The 27,642-nt window shown below is 41.8% G+C and overlaps 3 protein-coding genes and 1 long non-coding RNA gene across 17 annotated transcripts; 2 read left to right on the forward strand and 2 right to left on the reverse strand.

The window, feature by feature from the left end:
* Positions 1 to 2,365: 2,365 nt before the first annotated feature.
* On the reverse strand, positions 2,366 to 12,049 carry mfas (midline fasciclin). 12 transcript variants are annotated; one of them, XM_033383035.1, is made up of 10 exons: positions 11,899 to 12,049; positions 11,365 to 11,481; positions 10,688 to 10,759; positions 7,302 to 7,429; positions 7,090 to 7,231; positions 4,669 to 4,860; positions 4,307 to 4,592; positions 3,771 to 4,242; positions 3,025 to 3,707; positions 2,366 to 2,959 (listed from the first exon to the last, which is right to left on the reverse strand). In XM_033383035.1, the coding sequence occupies exons 2-10, from the start codon at positions 11,433 to 11,435 to the stop codon at positions 2,459 to 2,461; spliced, it is 2,547 nt and encodes an 848-aa protein (XP_033238926.1). In that variant the 5' UTR covers positions 11,436 to 11,481; positions 11,899 to 12,049; the 3' UTR covers positions 2,366 to 2,458. The 12 variants fall into 12 exon arrangements, with proteins under 12 accessions (XP_033238926.1, XP_033238991.1, XP_003736767.3 ...); XM_033383100.1 differs by having other exon boundaries at positions 7,302 to 7,426; positions 11,891 to 11,995; XM_003736719.3 differs by having other exon boundaries at positions 11,891 to 11,995.
* Positions 12,050 to 12,969: 920 nt separating this feature from the next.
* Positions 12,970 to 25,109, reverse strand: Tk (Tachykinin). 2 transcript variants are annotated; one of them, XM_001359442.4, is made up of 4 exons: positions 24,955 to 25,109; positions 13,738 to 14,439; positions 13,438 to 13,678; positions 12,970 to 13,376 (listed from the first exon to the last, which is right to left on the reverse strand). In XM_001359442.4, exons 2-4 carry the CDS (start codon positions 14,380 to 14,382, stop codon positions 13,363 to 13,365), a joined length of 900 nt encoding a protein of 299 aa, XP_001359479.3. In that variant the 5' UTR covers positions 14,383 to 14,439; positions 24,955 to 25,109; the 3' UTR covers positions 12,970 to 13,362. The 2 variants fall into 2 exon arrangements, with proteins under 2 accessions (XP_001359479.3, XP_015037927.2); XM_015182441.2 differs by having other exon boundaries at positions 13,438 to 13,654; positions 24,955 to 25,108.
* Positions 15,056 to 16,589, forward strand: LOC117184717 (uncharacterized). The gene is made up of 2 exons (XR_004470150.1): positions 15,056 to 15,365; positions 15,456 to 16,589. It is a non-coding gene; the product is annotated as an uncharacterized lncRNA (long non-coding RNA).
* Ect3 (Ectoderm-expressed 3) lies at positions 17,540 to 22,589 on the forward strand. 2 transcript variants are annotated; one of them, XM_015182442.2, is made up of 5 exons: positions 17,540 to 17,680; positions 20,357 to 20,590; positions 20,644 to 20,858; positions 20,921 to 21,338; positions 21,401 to 22,589. In XM_015182442.2, exons 2-5 carry the CDS (start codon positions 20,361 to 20,363, stop codon positions 22,458 to 22,460), a joined length of 1,923 nt encoding a protein of 640 aa, XP_015037928.2. In that variant the 5' UTR covers positions 17,540 to 17,680; positions 20,357 to 20,360; the 3' UTR covers positions 22,461 to 22,589. The 2 variants fall into 2 exon arrangements, with proteins under 2 accessions (XP_015037928.2, XP_001359480.4); XM_001359443.4 differs by lacking the exon at positions 17,540 to 17,680 and adding an exon at positions 20,141 to 20,276.
* Positions 25,110 to 27,642: the final 2,533 nt, after the last annotated feature.

Raw genomic sequence — 27,642 nt, forward strand, 5'->3', positions numbered from 1 at the left:
CAAGAATAATATTTATATAAAACAATTATTCAAAAAAATCAAGAATAACAATTATAATAACAATTATTCAATAAAAATCAAGAATAACAATTATAATAACAATTATTCAAAAAAAATCAAGAAAAACAGTTATAATAACAATTATTCAATAAAAATCAAGAATAACAATTATAATAACAATTATTCAAAAAAATCAAAAATAACAGTTATAATAACAATTATTCAATAAAAATCAAGAATAACAGTTATAATAACAATTATTCAATAAAAATCAAGAATAACAGTTATAATAACAATTATTCAAAAAAATCAAGAATAACAGTTATAATAACAATTATTCAATAAAAATCAAGAATAACAGTTATAATAACAATTATTCAATAAAAATCAAGAATAACAGTTATAATAACAATTATTCAATAAAAATCAAGAATAACAGTTATAATAACAATTATTCAATAAAAATCAAGAATAACAATTATAATAACAATTATTCAAAAAAATCAAGAATAACAGTTATAATAACAATTATTCAATAAAAATCAAGAATAACAATTATAATAACAATTATTCAATAAAAATCAAGAATAACAATTATAATAACAATTATTCAATAAAAATCAAGAATAACAGTTATAATAACAATTATTCAATAAAAATCAAGAATAACAGTTATAATAACAATTATTCAAAAAAATCAAGAATAACAGTTATAATAACAATTATTCAATAAAAATCAAGAATAACAATTATAATAACAATTATTCAAAAATAACAGTTATAATAACAATTATTCAATAAAAATCAAGAATAACAGTTATAATAACAATTATTCAATAAAAATCAAGAATAACAATTATAATAACAATTATTCAAAAAAATCAAGAATAACAGTTATAATAACAATTATTCAATAAAAATCAAGAATAACAATTATAATAACAATTATTCAATAAAAATCAAGAATAACAATTATAATAACAATTATTCAAAAAAATCAAGAATAACAGTTATAATAACAATTATTCAATAAAAATCAAGAATAACAATTATAATAACAATTATTCAATAAAAATCAAGAATAACAATTATAATAACAATTATTCAATAAAAATCAAGAATAACAATTATAATAACAATTATTCAATAAAAATCAAGAATAATAGTTATAATAACAATTATTCAATAAAAATCAAAAATAATAATTATGTTATAAAAATCAAGAATAACAATTATAATAACAATTATTCAAAAAAATCAAGAATAACAGTTATAATAACAATTATTCAAAAAAATCAAGAATAACAGTTATAATAACAATTATTCAATAAAAATCAAGAATAACAATTATAATAACAATTATTCAACAAAAATCAAGAATAATAATTATAATAACAATTATTCAATAAAAATCAAAAATGATAATTATGTTATAAAAATCAAGATACTTAAAATGAGTGTAGGCGTACATACATATATTAGATTTGTGGTGAAAATGGAGGTGTGTAACGTCCAGAGGGATAAAGTATATATATTCTTGATCAGCATCAATAGCCGAGTCGATTGAACCCCGTCTGTCTGTCCGTCCCTATAAGCGCCTAGGGCTCAAAGATTATAAGAGCTAGAGCAACGACATTTTGTATCCAGACTTCTGTAATATGTCACTATTACACATACATTTCAAAATTTCGCCCCACAGGAGGCGGAAGGGACCTCCACAAAGGACGAAAATATGTGGCATCCACAATATTGAAGATTCCAGAAAACTAAAAACGCGCAATCATAGAGAATGACCAGATTGCTATCAGATTGCTGAATCTGGTTCTGATTGGATCATTTTTATAGCCAAAAGGAACAAATCCAGCGGCGCCCGACGACATGTTCATACTGATTTTCTGTCTCTCTCGCACGAACTCTTTGTCGTGCCGTTTAATATTAGCGGCGTCTGCCGGAGAAGAGCCATACTGACTAAGTATTGGGTATAAATGTAGAGTTGCGGTGTCCGCAGCAACTCACAACGTTCCCCCTCGTTCACTTTTCGGTTGTGCTTCTGCCTGTCGCCGGTTGTCGAAGAATAAATTTCGATGCACTGGAGGCAGTTGGGCGCAAAAACATGCATTCTAACTATTCAAGAGCCTTAATCTTAAATAGTGCCAAATAGTGCTAGAAAATCGCCAATTTTTGAGTTAGTTCTTTCTTTGCTACTACTTTTTTTTGTATTCGATAAATCTTTCTCTCTGTTTTCCCATATTTTTATACATTCCTCTATTCGAATATCCTTTGTTTTTAATACTATTTTTCTTTTATTTAACCGAGTGAAGTCACAGCTTTTGGGCCATTTTGAATCAATCGAGAAATCAAATCGTTAAGAGTTAATATAAATATATACTTTATATATATGTATACGATCATATATGTGCTTGAGATAGAGGAAAGGGAGCGACCATCATTGCTCCGCTCAGAAGAAGACATCAAAGTCGCTCTGTGGCTGATAGCCAGCGCCTGGCGGGATCAGCTGGGGTCGTTGCTGGGCACGTTGTGGCCTCGGCACAATGATGTCATTGATCTCGTGGAGAATGCCATTGGTGGCCACCACATCGCACTTGGTTACGCCGGCATTCTCAATCTTGGGCCGACGATCGCGAGTGATGCGCAAATGCTGACCCCCGATCGATTCGATGGAGCGCACAAAAGGCCAGTTGGTGGGAATGATGCCAGCACAGCAGACAACATCCTCCACAATGTGAGTCTTGACCATGGCCACTAGTTCCGCCTGGGTCTGGACTGCGGGCTTCTGGGTCTCACCCGACTCGCTGAACTCATCAAAGACATCGTTCTTGGGCACCAGCAGGGTGTAGCTATTCGAATCGTTGGACAGCAGCTGGGTCAGATTGGCCTTGCGCACCAGCTCCAAGAATTTGCTGTAGCCGGGATTGGCCTCCAGCACCTTGAGCATATTCTGTGGATATTACAGGGTAGCAGAACATTTAGAATCTGTATAACAGGATGGTATCTCCAACTCACATTCTTGGGTGGCGTCAGTGGACGATCCAGCTGATGCAGCACCGAGCCACAGCTCTCGTCATCGAAATGCACCAGGCGGGCACAGTTCACGGTGGCACGATTCATCACATCCGAGAAGAGAGCATGGGTGGAATACAGATTCAGACGGACATTGGAGCCGGCCATCGTAGGCAGGGACTTCTCCGACAGATCGCACGTCTTGATCATGGGCTTGACAACGTGATAGTTGAGGAACTCCAACAGATCCAGATTGTGGTTAAGAACCTCCGGCTGCTCCTTCAGAAGACGAGCCCACTCCGTGTTCTGCAGTGCCTTGTCTATGGGTGCAAAGATCGTCACATTGTTCAGATCATCGAACTGATCGTCATAGCCAGAGGCCTCCAACAACTGCTTGAAGATGGTCAGGTTCTTCTGCGATATCAGAGTGGTCATGGGCAGTGCCGTCTCCGTGGGCAGAATGGTATCGATCACATGGAGCACACCATTTGTACCCATAATATCCGCTTCCATTATCTTGGCCACGTTATTGATGAAGATCGAAGACGGTCCAGTCTGATTCTCAGCGCGCTGAGTGCGATTGAGCAGCAGGGGCTCACCCAGCAAATTGAAGGCTGTCGTCTTGGCTCCGGGAACTGTAGCCAGCGAGCAGAAGGTAAGATCCAGCATGTGGTTCTTGAGGATGTCTATAAAAGATTTGGTTTGAATTAATTATGATTGCAAGTCTTCTAGGGATCTAAGGTACTCACTCGACGCACAGCCACGTCCCTCCTTCAGAGCCCGTCGCAGATGCGGCTCCAGCTTATCGAAGGCCAAATCGGTGGGCACAAAGATGGTCACCGGCTTCTCACCCTCCAACATGGCACTCAGATTGGTCTTCTCCAGAACTGTGCGCATTATGGACATATCCGGGCGCTCGCGAATGATATCCATCACGTTCTTGGTCAGGGGCTGGAGCATTCCATTCAGTGTATGGACAACGGCCTGCTCGGAGAGCTTGTCGTGCTTATCGATTGGCACACAGTTGGCGGAATAGCGGTAGGGCTCTAGACCCAGAGCTGGGGGTAGCTGGTAGCTGTTGATGCGGATCTTCTGGTCTGGCACCTCCGTTTGCAGCAGCTGCTCGTTGGGTACATCCTCCAGTTCAAGTTCTCCGAGAACTGCATGAAGCTTGTAGATGGACGATGGCTTTGTTTTATCAGCATTGGCTTGGTCCACTGCCTGTGGGATTACCGAGGAATAGGATTAGTGCGGGATCCCCATACTCCTTTGCTCTACCACTTACATTCTCCTGCTGCTGCTGGGCATGGTACTCCATAAAGTCCTGATCCTTGGGCAAAAACAGAGTCACCTTCTTGCCACTGCCCTGACCCAGCATGTCCGACAGTTCTCCGGCTTTGCGGGCACTCTCGATGAACTGCTTGGCTCCCATGTCGCCGGCCGTAACCTCCACATCCTTGATGTCGATCTTCTCGCAGGGTGTGCTAAAGTCCGCGTTCCTCGAGCGCCCATAGCCGTGACAGCACTGACGTGTCAACGTCAGGGTCTTCTTTTTGCCATTTTGATTGACGCTGCGCAGAGGGAAGAAGGAAGAAAATGCAACAGAGTCTTGGGTAATCCCCTGCCACCCCATTCATTTTGACTTACATCTTGGTGCAGACGTGCTTGTTGGGCTTCTCCATGCAGGAGTTTACGCTGAACTGGAACTGTCCGAAGAGTGGGGATCGCACAACGCTGCTGACGCCGTCACGTTCCTGGCCAAAGGTGTCAACGGTTTCATCACCCTCGGTCTCTGTGGCCACGGTCTCGCCTTCCTCTTTCTCGGTGCACACATTGGGACTGGTGGGAAGGAAGAGGAATCATCGAGATGTTTGTTAATTATTCAGTTGTGTAATGATTGAAGCTTTTCGTTGGATAATCGTTTGCCGAGCGATGCAGTGATGCAGCGATCTCTGAAGATTGCAACTGGTGTACATAACCCGTTTGAGGCGGTCGTACTTGTTCGACCCACCCTCACAGAACTGTGCAATTATTTCGACAACTGGCTAACAGATCTATTGATTTGCAAATGTTTAAATGCATTACAAGGGCTTGAATTTGAGCTTTAATGTTTAAACGATACAAAACCGGTTGAAAGCAGCTAAGATTCGTGTAATCTAAACTGTTGAGGTACCTACAGGAATGTGAAAGATCTCTGTTGCATACGTAGAACTCATTCATACGAGTACAATGGAATCATATCTCCCATAAACAAGTATAGTTATATAATGAGTAATTCCTTTATTTATGTAGCGATCCTCGGTGAGCTCCCTACAAGTGAGTAGGGAACTCATTCATACGAGTACAATGGAATCATATCTCCCATAAACAAGTATAGTGAAATAATAAATAATTGCTATATTTATGTAGCGATCCTCGGTGAGCTCCCTACAAGTGAGTAGGCGTCGGCTCCAAAAGCTCCATAAACAAATACACCAACCGTCGTTGTGTCGGGTATAATATTTATTCTCAGTTTCAAATAGGTTACACATGAGTTCCTTTTCATATCTTATTACGCACGTCTTCTCACTTTCGAAGTCAAACTCTTACGATATATCTTCCTCTCATACCCTTGACTACCCATAGCAATAGATTGAAACTCATCAGCTGGTTAAAGGGCTGCCAACCCTACATTTATACAATACATACACATATTTCAAGTTCTAATTTCATTTCTGAGAATTCTTTTCATAAGTAAACCTAGAAAAATCTTCGCTAATGACTTAGTCATACATAGGTATGTATATCTGAGACATGCAAATCGCAATGTCAATGTACCCACAACCCAGTCTATATACGAATAGTATCTATGAATCCAATCAGAGTTAGTCCAAGGCACCTATCAGACAGTCCATCAGCGGCCGCCACTCGTGTCGAGTGTTTATTGAATGAATTTGCACAGTGATCCGCCATATGAAGCATAGTTGTATGATACATAGAGATGTATATATGTAGATAGGTATAATATTTGTGAGGCTCAACAGCTTTGCCAGGCCATCAATTCAATTATGGCAGCCGCTGAAATATTTTTGTTTTTTCTGAAAGCCAACTCATTGTGTGCGTAGCGTTTTTAGAAATTTCCCAGTGAACCATAGTTGTAAATATGTATAGCTATATCTCTGTGTATATATCTCTCCATGCAGCTAATTTTTCAATTTACCACATTTCTGACTTTCATTTTACAACAACATTTTTCGCACAACGAGTGAAAACGACGTAGTTGATTTCACAATTTAGAAAAGTGCAAGCTTTTGTATTTTGTGCACTATATAATCAGACCTGTGCACTTATCCAATATAGTTCACTTAATGTACTCATTCACTTTCTGAACGAGCACGAGTATATTGAATAATCAACAAATTCTGCCGACTTGAACAATTAATCGAAAGAACAATTGAACCCTAGAGAAAGTTGAAATAGCCATCGGAACCCTAGAGATTGTTGAAACAAAACATCAACGGGTCCATAGAGATTGTAGGAAAAACCATCATGAAAACCTAGAGATTATTGAAACAACCATCATCGGAACCTTAGGGATTGCTAAAGCAATTACCATCGGAACAATGGAGATTGTTAATTCCCTCGCTGGGAGCAATCTTTGAATGGATGGAAAATTACTTATTTATGTATTTATTTTAATGGTTATGCTCGATTGCTGCTGTAAAGCGATAAGCCAAGAAATTAAAAATTAAAAACTAAAAAAAAATCATACAATATTTAATAGCTAGCATGAACTTGACATTGTGCTCTCTTAATTGCCAAGTGCCGAGAACAGTCATAGTTGTCGGATTCGATGCCATTGCCCAGAGTCAGAGTCAGAGGCAGAGGCAGTCGTGTGCGGCGATTAGGAAAGAAGCAAAAACTTATTGACCATAACAAGGGGTTTTGAACATTCAAATATAGTGGAAAATCGGGCAGAGCTTTTTGGTTGATCGATGAAGGTTACGGTTGTCTTTATAAAGATTTTCCCTAGAGTCTAAGTCTATCTGTATCTAATATTATCTACAATTTCTTTGCGACTTTACTTACCCTTTCCACCAGGGCTCCTGGGCATTGCCGAAGCCAAAACCGCCAAATGAGTTGAAGAACTCATTGCCAAAGAAGGGGAACGATTGCTGGAAGAATATCGCTGGATTGGGTGCATTCACATCTGTGGTGATCGCGTCCACATCTGCAAAGAGAAGGTATATGTGTATCCATGAGGAATAGATCTCTTTCGTGTACCCCCACTTGTCACTTACTGAAAGGTTTCTGCTCCACTCCAGTTGTTGGCGGAACGGGGCCGGGCGCTGGACCCACATCCTGACGTCCCTGGGGCTGTTGCTGCTGCTCCAGGGGCACGAACTCAGTATCGAAGCTACTGCCGCTGCTGAAGAGTGGCAACAGGTGAGATTGTGGTCGCTGGGGGGCCAGCGGCATGGGACCGGGGGGACCACGGGCCCAGACACTTGCCACTCGCTGCGAGGCCTGGGCATGCATGGGCTCCAGATCGAGTGGTTCTAGTGGTGCTAGTGGTATGGGCGCGAACATAGTGCGATGCAGCGGCAATGGGTGTGTTAAGTGTGGCATAAAGCTGAAGTGGGGTAGGGCGAGGGTGTTCGAGTGTAAGTGCTATAGTTAGTGTATCTGGATCTGTATGTTCTGTGTGCGCTTGTGTTTGTTCATGCAAATTTCATGGAGAACGGTTCGAAACGGAACGAAGTAGAGAACCCGAGCACCATAATTCATATGCCTTCATTGTTCCCTCACATAAAAGAAGCTCCCACACGGCCCCTATAGATCCACAAAAGTCTGTGTATATATATATCTCTAAATACGTATATGTTCGGTTAGTATATATGCTGATCGTGCTCATTGTTTAGCTGATTTTTTTTTGCGCAGCATTTGCCTGAGCCGCATATTAAGTGCCTCCCCCGGGCACTACACTACAATCTCTGTACCAATGAAATCAAATGAAAATAACTTTTTAACAACCCAAAAAACCAATCACCAAACCAAACTGGAGACATTCCCCTTGCAGTGGTCCATCCATCAACTGGGATTTATGTCAACGATATGTTGCGATTTATTAATGCATTTGGAATCTACTTATAGGAGCACCACCCATCCCTCGAGAGACACTTTCTAGAACATACTTTGGTTGCGGGTCATTAAAATTCGTTTCGCGGAAGCTAATTAAAAAAAAACCCCTCATCAGTGCTAAATAAAAAATAAAGAAACGAAACTATCTGGCAATAAACAATAAAAATATAATGCTTGAAAAGGCAAAACGTAAACAATTTGTTCAACGACTCGCAGTACTCTGTCTGTCCCTCACTTTTGATGGGTCTTCTGACTGGAGTTCTGTCTGTTCTGTGTGACTCATTATCCGAGTGGTACGTGAGGAGCTAGGGCTCACAGCGGCTTAGCCTCAGAGCCACAGAGAGACAGGCAATATATGTATTTAAGCCGACAAAGCGATTATGGATGGGGCTTTGGCATGGACATTGGCCTGATAAATGTGTGTCTCTCTCTTGTCTCGTGTCTTGAGGAATTTATGTACTGAATCCACTGTGAATTTTACTGTTCTTCACTCTCAATCATTGTGTTGCATAATATATTTGTATACGATTTGGAATGAATGCCAACAGATCTGAAACTAAATACTATTACGATCCCCTTTTTGACTGAAGAATTCCAACTAATATTATATTTGTATGCTGTAATGTGAATCATTTGGATGAAACCCTTAACTGAAACTTAAACCTATTTGTAATGCTCCTTAATTCAATGATTATTTTCCTACTTACATAGATTACTTATCTTATACTAACTCCAATTCTAAACATTCAAGTTAGTATTTCTAAAAAAAGACAACAAATGTGCTTTCAATCTTAAATAAATCATTAAATTTCTCCAGAAAATGCTGCAGTTTAGTCTAGAAGCAAATTTAAGCGATCTTCTAAGTCTCCATACAATCCTTTTACTCCACTTAAATTCTAGTAATTCATTGTTCGATCTAATAATATTTCTAAATACTTGAAAAAAGTACATTTCCGTATGAGTGCGAAGGAGATTTGTTAATAATGGTATTTTAAATGTGAGAAAAAACGATGATGAAATCATTAATAAACTAAAGATTCCCAAGGGAAAGCTGATGAATGGAAGTGTCGGAAGGTGATACATCTAGAATAGTTCCTATAAACACGCCTTTCTATTTATTACGGAATACGTTTTAAACATTCCCCATGTTTTTTTCCTGCCCCCTGAGTTATTTCTCCCACACCCACAAGTCATGTTTAAAGGTGCATATAAGCCCATTTTTGTTGTTGACAGATTTGCATACTATATTCCATTAAATTTGTAACATTTAGATGAAAGTCTAGACAAATCAATTTTTGAATGATTCATGATATTATTCTAAGGAAAACCCCCTACCCAAAACCCTTTTCTGGAACTCTAGAGAATGCATAACGAATTCAGAAAACAAATGAAATTTTTAAAGAAAATAGATTCTGTTCGCTCGGAACCAAAGCGAAAGTCATTGGCCACAGAGCAGGCAGCAAGAGAAAGAGAGGTGCTGATGGGGAATCACAGATTGTCGGTGAAATGGTAATGTGTAGCGGGGGGGGTGGCAGTCGCAGTCCCCGAGCGGTGGTTGGATCCGACCAAATGGCTGCCTGATTTAATTAAAGCGCAACTGCGGCAGGCAGAACCAAACCATTTAGAGAGGAATACACTGAAAAAGAGCCACAGCAGCAGCAGTGACCCACTTCGAGGGCAGATTATACGACTGTGGGGTGAGAATACCTGGGCCCCGAAATGGCACCTAATGACGTGTCAAATGTCAATTGGTTTCAGGGCCAGCACTGATTGAGAATTGTGTCAAAGATGAGCCCTAGAGCGGCCTGAACCTAAAGGTTGAGCCGCCCCCGTCAGAGTCAGCCGAGTGTGGCGGAGATTGGAGGATGAAGATTTTGTTGGCCAAGTCCCGCGGCTGCATCTCTGGCGGATGCGATGGTGTTGCCCCACTTAAGTTGCACATTGTTCTCTTGCAGCAATATCTTTCGCAAACATACAGATAAATGCAAGAGCAGCAGAAAAGAGACTCCAAGACCCGTCTGAACTGCAGGGTTAGGCTCAATCGCGTCAGAACAATCTCCAGACAATCTCTCAACAGTTTCAGCTTAAGGTTTTATCAATTGAGGTCATTTCTGAGGCTTTGGTTGCGACTTTCTTTCTGAGCCTTCTTCCGCCTCCAACCACATTTCGGTCAACTTTATTTGCAGTTTTGTTTAGCAAGCGAAAAATTTCTCCCAGAACCAACAGACCCAAAGGTTTCTGACTCGAAAAAACTGTCATAAAATCCGAAGACTGAACCCGGTATTAGCCAACTTTTATGGAGTGTCTGTCTGTCAGTGGAGCTGTAAACCCGTAAAGAGTGTTAGTGTTCCTTAGGCGCTCAAATATTGAAACTGGTTGAAAATGTTTAGGTTTCTTCACATGTGAATGAACTACGTGTATTGTAAATATTGAAACTTGTTTCTGGTGTTTGTTTTGGTAAGTAGTTGTCAGTTTTTGCTGGATCTAGTCTACTGGGTAGGATATGATGGGAGGGAGGAAAGCGCTGTGTTGGCATATAGTTCACCTGGATTTGGATAAAGAATCGGAAGCATAACCCACGGACTCCTCAAACTCAGATTCCGATCCGGAGCCTGAACTGAAATTGCAATTAATCATTTATTGGTGGGGAAGGAGCTACGATAGGTAGTACAAGGTGATGTTTTTGGGCTAATAAAGGGAACTTTGGGGAAGGATTTTCTACGTGTTTGAGTTAGTGGTATTCAATTTACTACAATGTATTGATATGTTACTGATTCTCTAACGGTTTTTGGATTTTTATAATTTGAATAGATAATTTTGTATAGCTCCCATTCAATTGATGACATAAAAGCACTTCTAATTCCTCTCATCTTTGAGTGAATGCGTTCTTCAATTTAGTTAGCAATTTTATGGAAAGCAAAGATGGATTTTGTATAATAAATACCAACACGTATTGAAGGTTACTTCATAGTAATTTTTTTAGATGATTCAATGCATTGTTCTAGTGTATTCCCAATGTTAGGACACGCTTCTACAAAATTCCCCATTTAGTTCTACATTCCGATAACATCAAACCATGCCTTATCAGAAGATGTCGATGAGTGCTTAGACCGAAAACCGCAACGAAAACAAAAACACAAACTACATGAAATGTGCATGAAACGAGAACACACAACACAATACACTCTAGTGTTGACCGACACTGGAAAAATTAATACTTACTCTCCGTAGTAGGGCACCGCCTGGATGGAGATGGACCCGAGCAGGAGCAGGCAAGCCCACTGTCTCAACATGTTGTTGGATATCACAATATCACAATTTGAACCGCAAAATTGGGTGCTATAAAAATGGGGGAATGGAGAAGAAAATAAAATAACGAAAGTTGCTGTAATACAAAGACTCTGCGGGATGGCGATGGCTGGCTGGGTTCAAGAAATTTCACTACTGCACTGGAAACAGCTGAGACGACGGCCAAGCCAAAATACAGGTTTTCCACGCCAGCCTGCACTCAAATATGTAGGTGACGTCTGACTGGGCCCCGAGTGCGGAGAGAGGTGAAACTTTTCCACTGTCTTCACGCATTAATTGCGAGCACACACATGTAATTATTGTCAATTGTCTCTTGGATTACAACAATTGGCACATCCACATCACAATCAATTTGATTAAAATACGAAGTCACAAATGTCTTTGGCTCTGGCTCTGGCTCCTTTTTCGAATACAGACACCGACAGCACAAAACACTCACTAACTCACGAGCTATGGTGTGGAATGGTATTTTTCTGTTGAAGATCCGACGATGGATGTTGTCGTCACGAGTTTTGAAAACTAACTGCAAAAGAACGAAGATCGCGTCCGATATTTATAAGCTGCGATTGCGCTGCGATGGCGCTGCCGCAGCCTCTGCGGCTGCGATCGTTGGAGCTTTCTGAGCGGCGCTTTTGGGCTGCGGGCTTCTGAGAGAACTTTTGGTGACGCTTTTTATTGGCGTGTGACGGGCGGGCGGTGGGAGTGTGGCAAATGCCAAATTCGTGTGTACAATTTGTGAAAGTGCGAGCTGCGATAAGTGTTGTTACACCACACAACAGGGGAAAAGAAATATACGAATCAGAGTCTCGAATCTGAGTACTAATACTCTACTGTTTTCATTTGTATAATCTTAAATTTAAATTTTCCTGGAATTGTTCCCTCAGGTAAGGGCCATAATTTTTGTGGCCATACAGCTGGCCTACCTGTTAGTGTAAGTGTTATCCAGCTCGCCACAAACTCGGTTATTCCCGAAACTGTCCAGCCTCGGACGACTGACTCCCTAGCAGCCATCAATCACTGCTTCTCGTCACCCAGTGGTCTGGTCCGGTCAGGTCTGGCTCTGGCTCTGGCTACGGATAGGAATGGGGTCTTCCAGCTTATTAAGAGTCTGTGTATGTTCATATTTAGAAACTGTTCCGTTGTGTCTTATTTTGTTTTGCATGTACAATCTGTTTACTTTGAGAGGTACAAGATGCACATGTGTAGATGGAATTGAATTTCTGGGAATTGTGAGAAGACTCTTTTATGGGTTTTCTTACTTTTTAATTGTTCTCTGTGTCGCTTGTTAGTCACGACATTTGGTTATCATCTGTAGCAAAAAAAGAAAGAGGATTCAACTTTGGACAATAGCAATTGTTAGGATTATCCTTTTGTGGAATCATTGTTTATTCATTCATTAGTTACCATACAATATTTACAATATTTATTTGTGCTATATTTTCGTATTATATTTATATATATCTTGTATACGTAGATGTATGTACCACAATGAAAGTTGTTTTTCTTTAAATATATATATTTGAAAATAAATAAATGTGTTCCCCGTGTAGTAATTTTTTTCTTTTTGGTTTTTGTCACTCGTGCATTAAATTTCTTGCTAATTTTGATTAAGAGTTTTACAATTAGATATGCAATAGATAGATCAATGATTGGGGAGGCTTTGGATTCAATTCAAGTCTCGTTCTACATTACACCGAAAGAAAATGTTGCAAAGCCAATTGTGTCCTTGTGTTGTGTGTGTGCGTGTGTTAGCATAAGGTGCTTGCAATAATCGCCAGCCCTGAGATTATTGCAAACACTCTTTTGTCGTCGTCTGTAACTCTGATACTTGTCTGATTCTGCCTTCTCTTCCTAGTTTCGCAGCTCTAAAAGGAACTTCAAACACTGTCAACCCCATGAAGCGAACGTCGTCTATTCGGCGAGCGCTGGAAGGAAGATGATTAATCACAGCTGAGGATCAGGGATTGAGGATCGGCCAGCACTCACCTGGACGCTTGCCGCGCATGCCCTGAAAGCCACTGGGCGCCCGCTTGTTATCGGCCCAAAGGTAGAGCCAGGGACGCACCAGGTATTGCTGATCGCCATCGCCAATGCCATCACCAGTGTCTAGGCCAGCGTCCTGCTCACTCTTCTTGCCACGCACTGCCACAAATTTGCTGTTGAAGTCCGCGTATCGCTCCTTCTTGCCCCTCACATCGTAGGCCTTTTTTAAGAAATTGTGCCAGAACTGGAGGCGATTAGATTCTCAAAAAGCTGGTGGACGGACAAGTGTTAGCTGTTTCTTACCTCTGACAGAGCCGCTCGCTTGTAATGCTGATGGGAAACATCCTTCTTGCCGCGCACGCCCAAAAAGGAGTTGACCGGAGCCCGTTTCTGGAGCAGCTCCATGGCATCATTATCGTCATCGTCTCCGCTCATCGGTCGCTTGCCCCTCATTCCCGTGAAACCTGTGGGTGCCCGCTTCCCAACATCCCCAACACTGTCGTCTCCTGCCGCCAGGCGCTCGAATAGGTCCTCGAGAAGGTTTTCGCGCATTCGCTGCTCCTCTATCTGATGCAAGACGTCGGACAGACGGTTGCTAATGGGTATATACTTCTTGCCTCGCATGCCCACAAACGACATGGGGGCCTTCTTGAGCCGCTTCCCGTTCTCGTAGTAGATGCTGTCCTCATCCATATCGGCATAGTCGAGAGGATCGGGTCCCATCCAATCGGCCGCACGCTGATCCTTCTCATCCTCCTTCTTGCCACGCATCCCTATGAAGCTGGAAGTGGGTGCACGCTTTACCATCCTCCTGGGAGCGTCTGCACCCGGCGGCAGGGTGCTAACAGAGGACTCCACATCTGGTTCGGCATCGGCCGCTGTGGCAGCGGCTGTTAACAGCAGCAGAAGCAGCAGCGCCACTGCAAACGAACCTCCCTGACTGCGCATTGATCGTAGCGAGCTTTTAGGCGGGCGTTTGGTATCGGATCACAGCTGGAAGGGGAGCTGAAATGGAAGCGCCGGGTATTGGTATAAGACCTCAAGAGAATTAATGGAGAGACTAGAGTATAACATGTGAACGATAATCTTTAATTCTTTAATTCACAAAAATAGTATATCCTCAGCCCTAGGTTGTAATATTACAAGATTTCTTTACGTCTGCAATCGATCAACAAAAGCCATTCTGTTTATGTGGGATTTAATATTTGTTCAACATTTGTCTGCCGTCGGGTGAAATCCATTTCCCCCAAACTGTTTTCCAGTTTCACTTCCTGTTTTGTTTGTGTGTTTGATGTTTTCTCTTTTCAGATTTTTGCATATATTTGCTGTGCTGCACTTAGACTTACAAACGACTCGCGGGGGCGAGGGTCTACTTGACCTTTTTGTGGTCTAGTTCTCGAGGGGAATGGGTTGCGGGGACCCTCTCCAAAAGCGGAATTTCAAGTTGCATATGCATACATTTGCAGACCTAACGGTTGCTCCGATGCTGCATGATGCGGATGGTACCACAAACAAATGCAAATAGGCTGGAGAGGAAGAGGGTTTTAGTGCAGCAACAGGAGGCAGCCAGCCTCCAATGATGCCACACATGATTATGCGGCTATATAGTCGACACAGCCGACACAGCCACGCCTTGTTAAGTCAAATTGCCATGCAAATGCTCTCGGCCTGGAGCGTTACGCCTTGATAAGACTCGAAGATAGAGAAATGGTGTCAGAACAACAACAGCAACTGCAACAACTACTGAAAGAAGAGAGGAAGGCTTAATGTTGTCTACCGAAGCGGTCGATACCCTTGAACGTCCATACCATATTGGAATATACATAGTTTATAATCTAATCTGCCCTAATAGCCCTTAGGGCTATATCTTTTCTATCACTACGATATTGCTTGTAACAAATACAAGGATCTTTGCAAAGTTAAATCCAGAAGTAAGTACAAAAAAATAGCAACTTCTTTCACAGAAGAAGTACAACAGACATGGCTCTTCGACTCAACTAGTGCTGATATACATTATATAGGTGGAAATCATCATACCCCCCTTCGTGGGTATCAAAAACTATGGAAAAGTCTAACGATGCGCGCACAGGAAACAAGAACAAACATGTAATTCAATTGATTGCCCCAGGCGGCAGCAAGCAAACAGAAGAGAGCAGACACCGCGCAGGAATATAGATGGGCAGACCTGAGGACTGAGGCTAAGGTGGAGATAGGAAAAGGTGCGGATAATGGAGCAGCAGCAGAAAAAGAGCAATTCAATTGAACAACTTAACGAAATGCATTTGAATTGAATTGATGTTGCATTTGCCACAATCAACAGGTTGTCGGTTGCCACTTAAGCCTCATCGCCACTGAGTACAATAATTGGGTCGTCGGTGATGGTGCCGGGGGCGGTGCCGGGGGCTGTGGGCTTGTGTTTGTCCAGGGATTTGAGTTACGGTTGAGCTAAAGTGCAGGGCGCCGTAAAGTTTTGTACTTTAAATGTGAAAAGGAAAAAGATAATACGGGAAATGTCAAAGCATCAGGAAAAGTGCGTACCATAGGCTAGACAGTGGGGAAAACCAAGAGAAATGTGGTTGGGCGTAGAAAGTGCAATTACTGGGACACCATTTGGAGAAAGCCAGGCATTGGGATCGAAAAAAGAGCTAAAAGTAGAACCCATTCCCTATTGAAATTTTTGTAACCCTTTAATTGCCTCATCATCCCATCGTATCCGTCGACACTAATGCCATGCCAAACTTTTGCTGCCACAGAATTAACAGACTGGCGGCGGCGAATGTGTGCTAAGCTTCCGGTTTTGGGTGCTACCGTGCCCTGCCACGTCAACGCCCCCCGGTTCAGAGTCCTGCGAGGACATGAAACTGACAGCAGCCAGTCAAACAATGGCACCGGACCAGAGCCAGGACTACGACAAGCACTAGTCACACTTTCGTCCTTTGGCATCCAACTCCCACGACAGTGCCTTAATGTGTCTCCGTGTGGAATGCGGCTAAGCTGCTAACGTGTCCTTGTATGTTGTCTAATTGTCTATGTAGGGGCTGTACTCCAGCCTTCTGTGTGCTTTCTTTGTGCGTGTCCATCCCAAAGGACACTTTAAACCGCCGACAGGCGTGTGAGATTAAAGATGGGCACGGAAACGGGCCCGGGCACGTCTAGATTTACATTTTCGCCAGTTTTCTCTCTTTCAGCGTGTGTGTGTGTGTTTGTGTGTGTGTGTTCTGCTTCCTCCTTATGGATGTGTATAATAGAGGTTTGTCTATTAGCCCGGCTAAAGGCCTGCAGAACATGGCCCAGCAATAGAGTCCGACGATGGCAGAAAGCGTATGAAAATTAATAATAAAACAACATGGAAAATTCACTTTTGGCCTATTGGCCTCGGGCTGCATTCTCGTCACCCTTTTTTGCATGCCAAAAAGTTCTGGCCAAAGCAAACACACAACTGGAACGGAGGAGCACGCACACACGAGCACAGTTAATGCATAAAATATGAAGCGTGACTGTACTTTTGAATCGGGTCTGGATTCTGGATTGTGAACTCTGAGTTTTTGCCCGGCAGCTGCAGCCCCCTCCCCGCCCCGCTCCAGAGTTCGATATCGGGTCGGGCGTGCGTATTTTAAATAAATTTACATTAATATTGAGGCCTTGTCTGGGGCATGCCAATGGGCCAGGTTATAGGTCATAGCTGGTGGTTAAGCCTTATCCCCAAGCAATAAACGATAGGTCCTGCTGAAGGTTAGGGATCAGCTGCAGGGAGTCCTTTTTCTGAAGTAACATTGTAGGCTCTAACGATAATTATACCGAGGCCGATCTACAGATGACCCACACTTCAATTAGTTGACATACTCTTTACAAATATAGTAGACGTTGAGTAAATTTCTCAGCTCTCAAGGAAACATGTGTTTTATATGGGCAAGATATAGACATTTGAACCTGTGGCTCGTCTTCGGTTCTGCATCTTCTAATTCGTTTCATTACGTCTTCGTATCTTTCAACACTTCGTTACCCAGAAAATGTTGCTGGCGCAATGCAATTGCCTGCGCCTCATGTTGCGGCTGCCGCTTTCGATTCTGCACTTAATCGGCGGTTTGTGGTCAACGCACGATCATTCCGTACTCAGCTTTCAACCGAGCCAGTCGCTTCTGTTCCCTTCCGCGGCTACCGATCTTCCGCTTTCAACCGAGTGTGCTCCACATAACAGAATCAAAAGTGAGATTTTCTAATAATTGTTATCAGTGTTATCAGTGAGGTGAGTGCTCAGAGAGATCTGAGATCTGGTAGGTCGATTATTGGTTCCTATCCCAATCCAAGCCTCGAGGGGTTCCTTCAACTCAAAGAACAATGCAGCTATGCCAAAACAAAAGCCGTAACTTTCTCGCCTCATTGTCGGTGAAGTACAAATGTTAAAGGGAACGTGCAACGGGGTGGGGGGCCACAGTTCAGTAAAAGAGCCAGAGATAGGGTTTGGGGTACGAGTACGAGTACGGGTACATGCAAAATAATTGAATTGGGTCAAATGCCTCTAAATGTGTGCTCGTGTTCCCGTTCCCATTTCCATTCCCATTTAGGGCTCCGTTAAATATATACATATCTCTGCTCGTTTTTCTTGTTGACTCAACTTGGGTTTCATGGAAAAGTTTTTTTGTTTTTTAGATTCTCTTGTCTTTTTTTGAATGATTGTTTTAATACATTTTATTCAATGTGAGGTTAATGGCAAGTTCAAGGCTACGCTTTCACAGATCATTTCACCCACAGATCATGATTTTTAATTATCAGGGACGAATCTGAAACTTATTGTTGTTCTTCATTGAGGGAATCACGGAATGTACTTGTAATCTGTTGACAGGGGAATACTTTCTAGGTATCACTGCAAAGGGAAACTACAGAATACATACATATTTAAATCACCTTATTAATAGTGATAGTGAGATTCTTAGAATATAATCAATAATTAAGGGGAAATACTTTCTGTTTCCATAGAATCATATGTAAACTTTTCTAAGATCGTTATAAATCGATTCCCAGAACCGGAACACATCATTGCAGATTCCCCTATGAAAATAAATGCCCTTCTGACATACTTTCTGAATTTGATAGTGAATTCTTGCAAAACAACAAAGAAAGCATTCCAATTCATTAATAATCTCTCCCTATTTAGAATTCATAAATAAAAACGTTCCATTTCATTACAAATTTCACAAAACCATGAAAAAACAACTTTGCCAACCAGAAAATTACTTCTCAAATTATCAAAACATTCAGCCGTACACAACATATCATGAATCACGGAGAATATTCTCATACACAGCAATAATAATGTATTGCCGGGATAATTATTGTACAGAATAATCAGCGAACAACAAGAAGAAACCACAAACACACGTAGCATAATGTCAAATCGCAAAAGCAATATATATGTATAATAATAAAAAAAGAAGAAAAAGAATGAAAAAAGTGCTGTTGATAAGAGAATAAATTTGTTATAAAAATGCTAAGAAAACATTTAATAATAATTGCTAAACAGCTGCTCGATCAGAGAGAAACAACTCCACAAACAATGATGAAAGCTAATTCGTAACAGTACATTTAAGGGGTGCATAAATTGATGAGCGGGAACATAACATTTAAGTCGAAAAAATGATATGATTGACTTTCGAGAGGGGTACGGGCTGGACGGGAGGACTGATGGAAATTGATGAAAATTTTCAACCAATTTATAAGCAAAACAAACAAGAGATTAAATCATTTTGTTGTCACTAAGCAATTGAGCCATGAACTTCAATTGAAGCATCACAACTGAGACGACGGCACGAGTTCTGAACTGAAATGAACTCGACCGAACAGATTTGAGATGATTTAGATAGATGTTCTAGGAAGCGGAAGGGGCTTGCCTAGCCGGAAGATATGTACATTCTCGTGCATAAGTGCATTGTCAGAATTGAATAGACAATTCTTGAATAGACCAAATCGAAGGTGCTTCGAACGGAAACCATGTACTATGGTTCCAATAAAATAAGAGAGGAATAATTTAGCTAGATCTACTTTGAAGTAGGCTGAGGTTTAGCTCTACAGAAGTGATAGGTAGTAATAAATGAACCAGAAGTAGTAATCTAAGACTAAATCTTAGACGTAGTATTATGCACTTCTAGGAAACATTATTAGGTATCCATATATATGTATGTATGTATCATCATAGGACTAATAGGTTATGATGAAGAAGGGGTTGACCTAGCAGAATATCCATATATATGTATGTATGTATCATCATAGAACTCATAGGTTATGATGGAGAAGGGGTTGACCTAGCAGAATATCCATATATATGTATGTATGTATCATCATAGAACTCATAGGTTATGATGGAGAAGGGGTTGACCTAGCAGAATATAAGACCACATTTTTTTGGTGGGAAATTAGACTAATTAAATTTTGAACTGAGATTTCTATAGGCAGTATCAAGACAAGATTGTTTATGTCTTATTTCAGAAATGTTTATTAATAAAATAATCTTATTAATGGCTTGAGTCTTAATAAATGTATGACAATCTTACAGTTCAACTCCATTTATTCTCCTAAAGGCCATTCATTTAAAATGTCACAAATTACGTTCATAAATGTAATACAAAATACAAAAATAAATAAGTAATTTATGGTTTTATAAGGCGGTAAATTACTTCCAACATATGTAGTACATATAAAAACCACAATTTGGGAAAGAAAGATGATTTCTAAAAACGAAATCACCTTAGAATCAAACTTCAATTAGATATACAACTGGTAAAAAAAAACACCAAATTTAATACAAAAATGTATTTATCCTCGTTCAATTTACATTCTCTTTGGAGGTAGAATTTTCCTTAAGTTCAACGAAATTTGTCGTTGTTTTCTTTCTTGCTAAAAAATAACGCCGCATTCTCTACTTCAGCAAGATGAAGCTCGGCCTGATGATCGTGGCGTCCCTTTGGGGCGTCGTTTCCCTAATGGGGGCAGCACATGGGAATCGAACTTTCACGGTGGATTACGCAAATGATCAGTTTTTGAAGGACGGTGTGTCCTTCCGTTTTATTGCCGGATCGTTTCACTATTTCCGCGCCCATCCCGCCACCTGGCAGAGGCATTTGCGGACAATGAGAGCAGCCGGACTCAATGCGGTGACCACGTAGGTTTCAGATCCCAGTTTGATCAAAAATATCCTAATCATGTGCTCTGTAGCTACGTGGAATGGTCGATGCATAATCCCCGGGATGGGACGTACGTGTGGACGGGCATAGCCAATTTGGAGCACTTTATCCGCCTGGCTGTGGCCGAGGACCTGCTGGTTATTCTTCGTCCAGGTCCGTACATCTGTGCGGAACGTGATATGGGCGGCTTTCCCTACTGGCTGCTCAAAAAGTATCCGAACATCCAACTCCGCACTGCGGATGTCAGTAAGTGGACGAGAAAATCTATCAACCAATTCGATTTAACTCTTTTTCCGTTCCACCCTTAGACTATCTCAGCGAGGTACGCATCTGGTATAACCAGCTCTTCACCCGTATGGTTCCTTATCTGTACGCGAATGGTGGACCCATCATAATGGTACAAGTGGAGAACGAATATGGCTCGTACTTTGCCTGCGACTCCAAATACCGGACATGGCTGCGCGACGAAACAGAGAGCCATGTGAAGGGCCACGCCGTGCTCTTCACCAACGACGGGCCCAGCGTTCTGCGCTGCGGCAAGATCGAAAACGTTCTGGCCACCTTGGACTTTGGGGCTACCAATGATCTGGACGCAACCTGGGCAAGGTTGAGGCAGTACCAGCCCAATGGTCCTTTGGTCAATGCGGAGTATTATCCAGGTTGGCTTACGCACTGGACGGAGCCCATGGCCAATGTGAGCACGAACTCGATTACTGGAACTTTTATGTAAGTTTCGAAAAGAGCTTTCACTGGCAAGAAGATGGTTATAAACTCCTAATACCTTACAGAAACATGCTGGACCAAGGGGCAAGTGTCAACTTCTACATGTTCTATGGCGGCACAAACTTTGGCTTCACTGCAGGCGCCAATGAGAACGGACCTGGTAACTACATAGCGGACATCACCAGCTACGACTACGATGCACCCATGACAGAGGCCGGCGACCCCACGCCCAAGTATCTGGCTCTCCGGAAGATCATCGCCCGATATCTCCCGCTGCCCAGCCTGCCCGTTCCGGAACCCGTGCCAAAGCGTGCCTATGGAACAGTGCGGCTGGTCAGTTGCTGCACCCTGTTTGCCACGGGAACACGCAAGAAGCTGGCCACAGGTATGGTGCAGGCTCCCAGGCCGAAGACCTTCGAGGCCTTGGGGCAGTACTCCGGACTGGTGCTGTACGAGACTTGGTTACCCCGCTTCAAGCGTGATCCGAGCATCCTGAATGTGGCTGGACTGGCAGATCGTGGCTATGTCTATGTGGACAATGAATATGTGGGATTGCTGGCCCGGGAGACACCCGTGTTTTCGATTCCTCTGAGTGCCAGTGCTGGACGGCGTCTGCAGATCCTGGTCGAGAACCAGGGAAGGATCAACTTTGGACGGCAGCTCAACGACTTTAAGGGAATCACGAGGGATGTGCGGCTAGACAAGCAACTGCTGACCAACTGGAACATGACCACATTCCCACTGGACTCCTTCGAAAGTCTGGAAGAGCTTATCAGCCAGTCCAATGAGGCGGCTAGCATGGGCTTCCAGGAGCTTAGGAAGCCCCAGCATATGCTCCGCTCGGGACCGGCCATCTACCACGGTATGCTCGATATTATCCAGGAGGCGGACCTGGCAGACACCTACCTCGACATGTCCGGCTGGGGTAAGGGCATTGTCTTCTTGAATGGCGAGAATCTCGGCCGCTACTGGCCTCTGGTGGGGCCACAGGTCACCCTCTATGTTCCCTCGCCGGTGCTCAAAGTCGGCACGAATAGCATTGTGGTGGTCGAGTATCAACAGGCTCCTGCCTCCACGGAGCTGCATTTCCGGGACACACCCATACTGAATGCCAGAACTGGTTAGATCTAAGATATCCTCGGCATGCACACAACCCCCCTACATCCTGCATCATTTGTTAATGTACATTTAAATGTAAATTTAAGCGATTTAAGCTCCTGGTGAGGCAATAAAGCCAGTTAGTCTGTCTCGTCATCCTTTTTGTAAAAGACTCATTAAAGATGTGGGTGGGTGGCTCCAGCAGGAGTGGGAGGCGAGGCTCTAACATGTGTGACCTTTGTGCCTTGCCCAAATTAATCCCAAATGATTGAGATTGAAATCCACAAAGTGCGCTGATGAGCTCCAAGTCAAAGGCAGGGCCAGAAGAGCGTCGCGTCGTGGTTCGTTGATTTTTAGGTAGCCGAAAAGTGATTTTTTATGACAGTTTCGCAGCCCATCTGTCTGTGTGTCTATCTTTGGCTTTCCCAGCCTGAGTGGACTTCCTTCGTTGATTGAATTAAACTTTTCTTTAGCTCGTTTGATTTAGGAAAATTAAAGCAAGACTGTTGAAATATTAAGGGGTTTCTAAATCGGAGCTCACACGCACCGAGGAGGTCGCCGAGGAGGTCGGCGATCGGTCGGCACTTAAGCGAGAACCGCGCAAGGTACGAGACGTTGCCAAATACTGACACCCCAAAATACATTACAAAACCCTAATATAATTGTAATGCAGTCTTGGATCTAGCTCTTGGAGATAATACAGAAAGAAAGAATATATCTTAACCAAACCCCACACGAGCCAAGTTATTTGCGTAGCCACCTTTCCAACAGCCCCTCTTCTAACCGTAACAGATGTAATTACACTCTGTACGTACTCCCAGCAGATGTGATTACGCTTTGAAGCACTAACAGTAACAGATGTCATTACGTTCTGTACTCCTAACCTATCCCTAGCACATGTGATTACGTTCAGTTCCTGAAATCTTTACTTAAAATTGTTGACACTTTATTTTTCCGATTCACAGAATAGCTTTTATTAAAACCAAACAAAATTATAGTACAATATTCACTTGAAAGTGGTCCTTAACTATTTATAATCACATATATTCCATTAGAGAGTCCCAGTTTAGATCCTCTTTCTGCTCCAGCTCATTAGCTGAACAAATCTAGGGACTGCGAATTGCTCCCCACTTGACCATCCCCTGTGTCTATAATGAGTCCATCTCAGGTACAGTTGTTGCTTGGGTTAATTACTGTGGACACTCTCACACATATGCCCACACAAAACACGCACACACTTGCAACAAAGATACATTTTAAAGCATCTTTTAGGCGCAGCTGGAACTCAAGTATTTGCCGAGCTACACATGATGTAATTGCCGTGTTCCCGTCATTCTGTTGTTCTGCTCTTCTGCCGGTATGCTGTTGTCCAAGTTGACATAAAACAAGTTAAGACCCAGGGGCAGTTTTAAAGCGTCACCTCATGTCGTCCATGACATTCCCGCCGCCTCCATACAGCCCATATCCCCCCCCTATAGTTCTTTTCAATCCCCTGATACACTTTTTGGGAGAGTGGTCCCCTAATGGACGCCTCGTTGCGTGCTGCCACCGGATGTGTGCCCTCCCAGACTCGTCCATGCATCTGTATCTGGGCATTGATGCTGCCTTTTATTAGCTCTCGCCGCCGGCTGCCAATTGATGGTGGCCATCCTCCATTGTTTGGAAGATATAAAACAAAGCGAACTTTTGTCCATAATTTCAAGGAAACATAATTTTTGTTATGTTTTTTTCCAGCACCCAGTAGTAATGAGGATATCATCAGAAACTCCGAACTTGTTAACTCTAACCTCTCTCCAATTATTCATTTCAATAAAGGGGAAGGTCTTTCAACGAGTCAAAGACCCTCCATTAGGAGATTTACTTTGGTAGCAAGGAATTTGCAGGCCTTAAAAGGATGTTCGTATTTTTAATGTCCTTTAAATTAACTGCAAGTTGTCAAAAGAAGTTTAATGGTCAGCTAGTAAAATTTCCAGTCATAAAAGCAACTTGGAAATGACACTAAGAGGGCCCAAGAGATCAAAAAGAAATCATGGAAATCTTCAGTAGATTCTGTACAAAAAATGGCAATAAAAAAGTTTAAATATTCTGGAATGTTTTCATGTCGTTATAAAATTTTACAAATAAACAAACCAGTTCGACAGATAGTATTCCTTAATATACAAAAAAGTAGACCAAATTATTTAAAAAATATTAAATTGGTAGGACATCTGGTTAGAGAAATTTCTATCAATTTTTTTTAGCACTTAACAAGATTTCCAAATGGAATGTACAAATGCATGTTTTTCGTGCTAAAACAAACTATGACTTTTAGTAAAAATTAAATGAACTAAATTTGTATGGAATATTTTGAAAGAAGTTGAGCACTGATTAAACTGAATCTTAGAGTTTCACAAGTGCACTGAACAATATAGAATTATACCAAATATCTGTAAAAACCATCCTTTTTTGATAAAGATTTTCCCAAGTTTCTGGGTTTTTGTTCTGTTTAATTGTTAAAAATACAATCAAAAGTTGCACTTACAAATGTTGCCAATTGAATTTGGAAAGCACTTTCACTAGATTTTACACCTTTAACGAGGTTTGTCTTTTCTTTTCTGTTCCTTCTTTGGTTTCTTAGGTTCGCGTATCGGTCACGCCGAGAAGTATGCAACAACTGAGCGACAGATCAGAGCGGCAGCGGGCTTTTATAAAAGCTGCAGCGCAGCGAGAGCAGTCCGAGCAGCAGCAGCAGCGATAGAAGCAGCATATGGATTCAGAATGAGTGGAAGAAGAAGCAACGGCAGATAGACCACCATCGGATAAAACCGAAACAGGAAACACGACAGGCACGACGAGCACAAACGAGCAATGTTCGTGCATATCAACAATTGGTCGAATAGAAATTCTACTTTCTGCTGGTGTGTGGATAGGTGTGGGTGTGCATGATGTGTGTGTGTGCAGGGGCATTGGTGTGCGTGTAGGGGAATAGGTGTGTGCGAATCCTTTTCGTGTGTGTGGGCGCCACTTCACCGTGGAATAAAAAAGGCCTCCTCGCCACGCAATTGAATTGAACGGAAATTCTGTTTGCATATGTGAATAAAACATATGCAAAAAAGAACAAAGAAAAACCAAATAGCAAAAAGTGAAATGGAAAATGAGAAATGAGAAATGGGCAGCAAAATGGCCAACTGGCGGACGGACAAACCACGTGCCTGAGCGAAAAAATTAATTTCAATCATACGCTTTTTTCTTTGTCTTTACATTTTGGGTGAATGTATGATTAAAATTGTCGTGATGAATATTACCGAAATTAAAATTATGCACTTTTATTGATATTTGCCATTGTGCATCAAATTAAAATTATTAATTCAGTCGCGGATCATTGAGCAAACGGGTAATTCTGAAAGCTGAACTTAAATATAAGCTTGCATACTCAACTCTCGATAGTTTCTCTGGTTGTATTTTGATCATGACTGGCAGGGCTATGTCAACCTTCAAAAGTTCGTTGCATTAGCTTCAAAAACAGAATTCAAGTACAATTTTACGGTTCATTGTTCTTATACCAGTTGTGTAAATATTACATATCAAGCTTTGAAGGTTTTTTGGATTGTATGGGAGATAAAATTGCAAAATTAAAATCCATGGCAGAAAATAAACAGATACTATAAACTTGTGGGCATAACGATAGCACCCCTGCTGGAGTATAACAAAAGAAACGGACATATAATAAGTATGACAAATATATCCATGTTCATATTAAAAATGGTTAACGCTTTCTGTGCAATTAATGTGGGAATGCGTCATAAAGCAGCGACTAATTAAAGGCGAAAGTTGCATCCGCATAGGTTAAACGTGGATGATGCCACATTTAAGCGGCACCGGCAACGACAATGCACTTGAGGCGAGGTCGAGGCAGCGTTCAAGATAAGACCAGCCACCCACGCGCCACTCGCAAAGGCCAAGTGGATGCAAGACACATCCGCCACATCCTCTTTACACCGAGAAAAAAAAACGAACGTTTTTGGAAGAACTTTCAACTAAAGCAGCCGGTCGTTAAAAGGTGCCAATAACCTTTTTTGTAATATTAGTTTTGAGAAAAGGCTACATTCATTGAACCCTCGGCATTTACTTGAAATGGATCTGAGTTTTTCCGAGTGTACTCGTACCCTTTGTGTCCGCGGGGCAGGCGTTTATTGTTATTGTTCTTGATGTTGCGACCACTACAACGTTTGCTTTTTTGGGCTAAAATTAAACATGGCAATGCGGCTGCTTCCTGCCCGGCATCCTGGCCTCAGCTTATCTCGGCCATATATCCTTCCTCCGAACTGTTTCCGTCGTAAAACTGCTCCGAAAGTGTGCACTTTCTGGGAAATTTGCATTTAAATTGCAATAGATATTGAGTCAGACAGTCGCTTCCTCGCAAAAGTTTCAATTAGCTTTTCCCGAAACGGAAAACTGAATCATTTAACAGCTCCTCCCCACTCGCCGCCGACCAATATTTGCCCGAGCCGATGGTAAACATAATTAGCATTTAATTAAAATAAAATTGCCCATCGATAGACAAGCAATTTGTGATTTAATTATCGAAATCAAATAGGTTCCGCCGCCAAAGCCTTTGACGCTTGTACAAATAGCCGCTGAATAGATAAGGCTCCGCCTCCATTCAATCCGGCTGGGTGCAGCTGATATCTATGGAATGGCTATGGTTTCACCAGATAGCTACGGAATCGCTTTGGAATATACCCGAGCGGAACACACTCGTACGTACGTATGGGTTTAATTGGATTATGGTCTTTTGTCAGCGCGAATGACATTTTATGGGGGTCAGTGATAGGCAGAAAATGTATTCGTTTTGGTTTGGTTTCATTTCGATTTATTTTTGAGTGACTTTTTTGGGTGGCAGTACCACCTGTTGCCAGTGGCTGGGCCTGGTCGAAGGAACGGCGATGGAACTGCAACAGTCGCAGGTGGAAAAAATTCAATTTAAAATTTCATTACACGAAGGGAGGAAACATGGGGAAAAGATGGAAAAAAGGGACAGGGGGTTATTGAACAACCAAGACACCCCACTGAGTGGCATCGAGGGTAGCGATAAAATGTTTTAAGATGAAGCTTTGATATTTGGATGGGAACAGAGGGTTGCCATCGGATCTGAGCTATAGATATGTATAGACATTTGTGCGATATATGAGATGAATTAATGAATTGATAATAATTGATAATAATCCGC

The sequence above is a fragment of the Drosophila pseudoobscura genome, chromosome 2 (assembly GCF_009870125.1).
Source record: "Drosophila pseudoobscura strain MV-25-SWS-2005 chromosome 2, UCI_Dpse_MV25, whole genome shotgun sequence".
Lineage (NCBI taxonomy): Eukaryota > Metazoa > Arthropoda > Insecta > Diptera > Drosophilidae > Drosophila > Drosophila pseudoobscura.